This window comes from Babylonia areolata, chromosome 8, assembly GCF_041734735.1.
Source record: "Babylonia areolata isolate BAREFJ2019XMU chromosome 8, ASM4173473v1, whole genome shotgun sequence".
Taxonomy (NCBI): Eukaryota; Metazoa; Mollusca; class Gastropoda; order Neogastropoda; family Buccinidae; genus Babylonia; species Babylonia areolata.
Genome location: NC_134883.1, coordinates 49,914,401 through 49,921,900, shown reverse-complemented (window position 1 = coordinate 49,921,900; position 7,500 = coordinate 49,914,401). Strand labels below are relative to the sequence as shown.

The following is a 7,500-nucleotide window of genomic DNA, read 5'->3' as shown; positions in this document are numbered from 1 at the left end:
TTAGGCGGGGTCTATTTTGAGAGTCGCCTCAATCAAAACTGGATCCATTTCTGTACAGGGTGGATGCAGCATTATATTGTCGGGTAGCAATGCACACCCGTTGCATTTATATGTACATATGTATACATATATATAGATATATGTCTGTGTCGTTTGACTGGCTTGCAAAACAAGTCTGACCAGCTTCGGGTGATGTTGTGAGTTTTGCCTATGCTTCGAATGGAAAAACGAAATCGGCTGTGTTTCAGCAGTGGTTTTTCGAGTATAGCCGAATGTCTTTAGTTGGTAAAAACATCACCATTGCGTGATCTGTATCAATAATCAGAATGTAAATATTTATATTCTCAGGGGTTCACATATGATAAAAATCAAAACTTATGCGCTGTGTAACCCATTTTAGATTCACGTGTATTCCGATCAACGAATGAATTTTACTGAGACTCGAGCTTTCGTTCTTGTGGAAACAAACTGATCGTTATTATTGAAAACAAAATCGAAATAGTCCGCCTGTATGCTTCTGTCCTGCGGTAAATTTTATTTCAATCTGATTCTGAGGGACGTGTCGACTTTTTTTTTCTTCTTCTTCTTGTTCTTCTTCTTCTTTCTTTCTTTGTTCAAACGCTGGAGAATCTTCCACTTCGGGTATTGATCCTGACGATGTTTAATTATCGCTCAAACATCGGTGGTGCTTTTTTTTTTTTTTTTTCCTTTCCTTGCTTCTGTTATTTTACATAATCACAATTGCTGCGGTGATTTCGATTTCAAATTGATTCTGATGTACATGTCGATATTTTCCTCAAATAGTGGATCGTGCTTCAGTTTGGATATTGATCCTTGGCGTTGTTTTCTTGTTCTTTAAACATCGGAGGGTGGGTTTTGTTTTTGTTTTTTCCCCCTGTTTCTTCTAATACTGAAGCTTGCTTCTGTTTTACTCTGTGATTGAAAATTATTGATGCTCTGCTTTGGGCAAACGCCGGACAGAGAAGCGTGTCAACCGAGTTTCCCACCGCCGGGGCAGAAAATGAACAAACGGAAGCTGGTTTATTCGTGTGTGTGTGTGTGTGTGTGTGTGTGTGTGTGTGTGTGTGTGTCTGTGTCTCTCTTGTCCGTCCGTCTGTCTCGCTTTTTTTCTGCGATTACCTATGTGCGTTTTGCTGAGTGACTGCATTAGTGGGTATATGTGAAATATGTACATGCGTGGATCCTTGTAATATGTTTGTACGTATGCATATGCGTGACTCTGTGCGTGTGTGTGTGTGTGTGTGTGTGTGCGCGCGCGCGCGCGCGAGTTCTCCATCGCTCATCCTCTGCCTTCCAAACTGAGAAGAAAGATCGCTCATTTCCTGGCTGCATGTCATACATCATGAACGGTGGATCCTTTGCACAACTCTCCTCTCATTCTTCTCCTGTGTTCATGGGCTACAACTCCCGCGTTCACTCGTACATGTACAAATGAGCTTTTACGTGCATTATGTTTTTACCGATCCCGCCACGTAGGCAGTCATACTCCGTTTTCGGGGGTGTGCATGCCTTGATGTGTTCTTCAGTGTTTCCACTTCCCACTGAAAAGTGACATGGATTTTTAACGTGCGTATTTGATCTTCTGTATGCGTATACAAACGAAGGGTGTTCAGGTACTTTGCAGGTCTGTACCGGCGTCTGTTGACCTCAGTGAGAGATCGGAAAAATCCCCTCTTACCTACCACTCAGACATCGTGACTAGGGTTCGAACAGCTCTCTTCTCTTCTCTTACAAGTGATAGAAATATCGATTCTCGGCTTCGGGCAAAGATCAAAGGATGGGCTTGTGTCACGCGTAGACCTACTTACGTCTGTTGGCCTAGTATTTATCAGATAGTGCAGTCAGTTTCACTTAATTCCCAAACCTCTCTAATGGAACGCATTCATAACTGCACTTACTGAGTCGATATTGTGAACGAGTTTTTGTTGTTGTTGTTTTTCCAGTCTTGCTTGAACAGACTGATTTAATTTCTTGAGTCTAGGATCAGACCTACGTACGTTTATTACCTGGATGTAGGCCTAATGATTCCTTATATAGGCTACCATTTCAGTATTGTCCTTCAGAGCAATAGTGATTTCGCGACATATTTTTTTTCAAAAAGTATTTGTGATTCCCAAACACAGTCGAATCCCGTTTCAACTAATATTTGGTGAATGTTAGGCCCGCTTAACCCCATTCTGCAAACAAAATTAGTTAGGCCTGTTATAACATTTCATACAATATCGAAGAGCACTTTTCTGATTCGTCAGACTAAGAAAAGTCCTAAATCAGTTAGCCTCGGTTAGACATTCCATTACAATTACTTACCATTCTTTTTCAATTTATCTGGAACCTGTTTACGTAACAGCCACAATTTGGAACAACCACGCATTAAATCAGCAGTGAAGTCTTCGTTTTCGGTGATCATCGGAAGTGTTCGGCAATGTTCGACAACGTTCGCCAGCCGTTTCAGACAATGACAGGAAGCAGACGACAAAACCTAGCCCACGTGTATCACGTTAAAGTGCTCAGTTCTGTGCGCAATGGTGGTTCTAACGAGGTCAGTAAATGGTTTAACAAATCTTTATTCAGAAAGCATATCACACATGCACAGACAAACACCAGAGCAAACCAAGTTAACAGCTTTTTCGTGCTCAAGCTTTAGTCTAACGGCTGCTGAACGTGATATTAAAATGAATATTTTCCAGCTGCATAGCCTTATAACTAAACATTACTGAAACCAGTTCCAATAAATTAAATATGAATTGATTTTTTTTAATTAAATGTTTATTCTTTTGAAACAAAATAGCGTGTGATATATACTAGGGTTCATGGTTTTTGGGTGGATATAGACACTACTGGTGATTCAAGTTGTAAATACCTTGTATTGTATTAAATTTCACAATCGAATGTTAACATTTAAACCTAAATAGTAAATATAAATGATTTTTTTAAATGGGAGAGGAGAGCTGGGATTTGAATGGTGAGATGGGTCGGGAGGGAACAGGAGAGACGGAGGGTAGAATAATAAAAAAGAAAAAGAAAAGAAAAAAGAATAGTTAGAGTTGAATTAAATAGGAACACAATGAAAGAAAAACATAAACGGACTTTTCAAAAGGGAAGTCGTTTGTTCAACAAGAGAAGCGACTGATAATGAATATCCAAAGCAGACACGAGAGCGTGTACCTGGTTGAGCACCTTAACTGCGTGATTCAATTATACTGAGGAACTGAAAGGAAAGTTCAGCAAAGTGGAAAGCAGTAAAACAGTTAGGTTGTATAAAAAGAAAACTTTTCTTCTCTTACGCCTCTCCCGGATCTGCCTTCTGTCTTTATTTCTTTCTCTCTTCTCTCTCTCTCTCTCTTTCTCTCTTCTTCCGTATCTCTCTGTTTGTCTGTCTGTCTGTCTGTCTGTCTCTCTCTCTCTCTCTCCGCTCTGTGTGTGTGTGTGTCTCTCTCCGCTCTGTGTGTGTGTGTGTGTGTGCCTCTTTCTCTCTCTCTTTCTCTTTTCTCTACCTCTGTCTCTCTCTGCCCCCCCTCCCCTCTCTCTCCCTGTCTGTGTCTATTTGTGTGTGGTGTCTGTCACACACACACACGCCCGCGCGCGCACGCACGCACGCACGCACGCACGCACGTACACACCACACGCACGAGAGATAGACAGAGAGAGAGAGAGAGAGAAATAACACAGTAAACAATTATAAAAGTAATTCCAAAAAGGAGAGAAAACTTCCCCCCTCCTGTCCCAGATCCGACTTCTCCCCCACCCCCATCTCTCTTTCTCTCCCTCTTCCCCCCCTCTCTCTCTGTCTCTATGTTTCTCCGGTCATGTCTCTGTATGTGCATAAGTATGTGTGTGTGTGTGTTTGTGTTTATGTTGGGTGGAGAGAGTGTGTGCATGTGTATGGATATGAATGTATGAATGCGTTCGTTTTATTACTTTTTACGATGTTAATGATGATGATGGTGATCATTCTTCGTTGTAGTAGCAGTAGATGTAGCAGTGTTAACAAAATTATTATTTTTCTGTCGTTATCGTTAATGTTGTTACTGTTATTGTTGTCACAAGGACAGATTGGAAGACTGGGCGATGCCTAAAATCTTTATCCTTGAGTAATAAAGTTTTTGAATCTTGAATCTGTCACACACACACACACACACACACACACACACACACACACACACACACACACACACACACACACACACACACACACACACACATTCTGTTTTTTCTCCCATTTGTTTCCAAACTGCACGCCCTCCAATCAGAAGAGAGGGTGTGTATCGATTCCAGCTGGTTTCTTGATAATGAAGTTTGTTAATTCGCAACGTTGAAAGAAACACGTCCACATAAATGCATAACATATGCTGTGCCCATAGCTGTTTACCTTTTTTTGTTCTTGTTGTAAATGATTTTCTCGATTGTATCAAAAAAAGCTTTTCCTCCAAATGATATTGAACTGAACGACAGCGTTGTAAACACGATATAATTTAGCTAAACCTCTCGAAAGCTGTTTCATTTCACAATACTTTTTTTTGGGGGGGGGGGGGGGGGCGGTGCTTTTTACTTTTAGTTTAATATCTATCGTGGTTTAGCTGCATGGGGAGACTTTGGTGAAGTTTCGGTTTCAAGGAGTCGTCAAAGCGTGTGGACTGACATGTATAAGTTACAACACATATTGAAAGAAAAAGTGTGTCTGTGTGTGTGTTGGAGGGCGGGGACTAGGGGGAGGGGGCGGGGGGGGGGGGGCGGTAGGGGATTATTGAGGTGCTGGGGAGAGCAGATAAGCAACCTACCCATAGACCCAGCGCGCAATTTAGAACCTTCTCACTTCTACAGGGAAGATATAATAATAGATGAGTTGACGAAGCACGACGGAGATATTGAAGTGAAGAGGTGATGAGAAGAAGCAAAATTACTCCGTTTTTGTGTTACCGTTTGCTGTAACCTTCCGCAGCAATACCTGTGCTTGTTACAGATCCTACGGAAGCTGCTGCACAGAGGCGACAGAAGAAGGGGGAGGGACTACGTACCGCACGTGCACTTTCACAGCTGGCCTGACGTCATCATCGAATCCGACGTCATCATGCCGGCCCCCGCCGTTCCTTCCCTCCGTTTGGCCCGCCCCGCCAGTGCTGGGGGGGTCCACGCCAGTGAGTGACAATGTGTACATACAGCGTTTGAAGTTGTGATAGCCCTTTGGTAGTGTGTGTGTGTGTGGTGGGGGGAAGCTTGGGTGAATTGGTGTGTGGGTGTGTGTGTGTGTGTGCACGCTTGTTTGTTTGTTTGTGTATGTGAATGATTTAAGATGTATTGTTTCGATATTCTATTTATTGGTACTTTTATTGGATGGGAAGAAAAGAAAAGAAAAGAAAGAAAGAAAGAATAACACCTTTGTATATGAACACATCATTTCACGCTGTAACACCTCTCCCACCACCAACCCTCGCCTCTTTCCCCATCCCCTCACCTCCCCCATCCCCTCACCCCCCTTCCCCTCACCTTCTTCCAAGCCTTCTCAGAGGTTCAGTTACAATGTGTCAGAGCTCGCGGACACATCCATATGCATTCCACCACATCTTCATGAGAGGGGAAAAAAAGAGCAGATGCCTGACTTTGGCACAATGCAGATCAGGCCTTGAGAGCCTGTCCAGGGTTTGGTTAAAGCATCAACATAAGAATGAAATGAAATAATTAGACTAAACATTCAAATAATGAAATGATTAGACGAAATAAACAAATAAGTAAGTAAATAAATCAGTAAATACATAGACAGATAGATATTATCTTCTCAGAGAATAGATAGATAGGTAATTATCTTCTCAGAAAATAGATAGTTTGAATAGATAGATAATTATCTTATCAGAGAATAGATAGGTAGATAGATCTCTTCTCAGAGAAAGGAGGCGGAGGAGAACAGTCGGCGCTGAAGAAAATAAAGATAATAAATAGATAATGAATAAATAGATAGATAAATAAATAAACAAATAAATAAATATCCTCTCAGAGAACGGAGGTGGAGGAGGAGAGCTGGTGCTGAAGAACCTGGCCGAGCAGCTGCTGACGAGCGACGAGGAGCTGTGGACCTTCAAGCAGAGCCTGCAGCACTTCCGGGTCACGCGATCGGTGCCCTCGCTGTGCACGGCGCTGCGTCCGTTGATCACGTGCACGGAGCGCCTCATGCTGCTGGTGGAGCTGGCCAACCACCTGCCCACAGAGCCGCTCCGCAGGGACTTCCAGAAGCTGTGCACGCTGGAGTTCCCCAAGTACCACACCTTCCTCAGGTAAGGGGGGTGGGGGGGTAGGGAAGCTCTTCTTTTTACTGATAGTTGCTCCATTGTTTTGAGTTGGGTTGTGTATTGTGTCAGTACGTAAGCTGTGCTCGGCCAACTTCCCCAAGTATCACACTTTTCTCAGGTAAGAGGGGTACATCGTTGTTGCATTTTTGTTTGTCTGTTTTATCCAGCAAGTAGCGCTGCAAGTTTCTAGGTACCACTCTTTCCTTAGGTAAAATGGGGGTGGGGGTACTTCGTTTTGCTGATCGTTCGTAGCTCTGTTGGGCTGGGTTGGTTTGGGTTGTGTTGTGTATTTCGTTCTATCCTTACGTAATCTGTGAACGTTGTTTGTTTTTTACAGCAAATAGCGCTGCAGTGTTCCAAATGCCACTCCTTCCTTAGGTAAAATGGGGGTGGGGACACTTCGTGTTGCTGATAGTTAGTAGCTCCATTGCGTTGGGTTGGGTTGGTTTTGGGGGTTGTGTTGTGATTTGTATTGTATCCATAAGCTTTGCACGCTGAACTTCCACACTTTCCTCTGGCGAGGAGGGTACTTGGATGTTGCTTTTGTTGTTGTTGTTGTTTGTCTGTACAGCAAGTAGCGCCGCATGAAAAGGCATACACTGAAGGCCTGACTAAGCACGTTCGGTTATGCTGCTGGTCAGGCATCGGCCGAGCAGATGTGGTGTGGAGTGTGTGTGTGGCTGTGTCCGAACGCAGTGACGCCTCCTCGAGTAACCGGAAATGACGTGCATTGCACAGGTACTTCACGCCCCAGCCAGTGACAGACGGGTCCAAGGTGATTGCCCAGGACGCCTCGGGACAGCTGCTCGTGGCCAACAAGGTGTTCGAGAAGAACGTCTATACTGCTCAGGTAGGGTGTGTGGGTGGTGGGGAGGGTTTGGGGTGGTGGTGGTATGGACTGCTCAGGTAGAGTGTGAGGGTGGTGGGAGGGTTTGGGGTGGTGGTGGTATGGACTGCTCAGGTGGGGTGTGTGGGTGGTGGGGAGGGTTTGGGGTGGTGGTGGTATGGACTGCTCAGGTGGGGTGTGTGGGTGGTGGGGAGGGTTTGGGGCGGAGGTGGTGGTATGCATGTGTGTGGTGTGGGGGTGGGGGAAGTGAGGGTGAGGTGGTGGTATGGGGTGGGAAAGTGGTGGGGTGTTGTTAGTGTGAGTGTGGATGTGTTTGTATTGGTGTAACTGGGTAAGTTGATGTGTGTGTGT

General features: G+C 44.2%; 1 protein-coding gene across 3 annotated transcripts in view; it reads left to right on the top strand.

Annotated features, from left to right (window-relative positions):
- The window catches only part of LOC143284923 (uncharacterized), a 62,014-nt gene that overhangs the window by 38,349 nt on the left and 16,165 nt on the right, over window positions 1–7,500 (top strand). For 2 of the 3 annotated variants that reach the window (XM_076592065.1, XM_076592066.1), the window contains exons 2-4: window positions 4,982–5,156; window positions 6,011–6,287; window positions 7,041–7,152. In XM_076592065.1, coding sequence (XP_076448180.1) covers window positions 5,090–5,156; window positions 6,011–6,287; window positions 7,041–7,152 — 456 coding nt within the window. In that variant the 5' untranslated portion in view covers window positions 4,982–5,089. Of the gene's footprint in view, window positions 1–1,287; window positions 2,561–4,981; window positions 5,157–6,010; window positions 6,288–7,040; window positions 7,153–7,500 lie in introns of those variants that run through there. The other variant, XM_076592064.1, reaches the window with a different exon arrangement.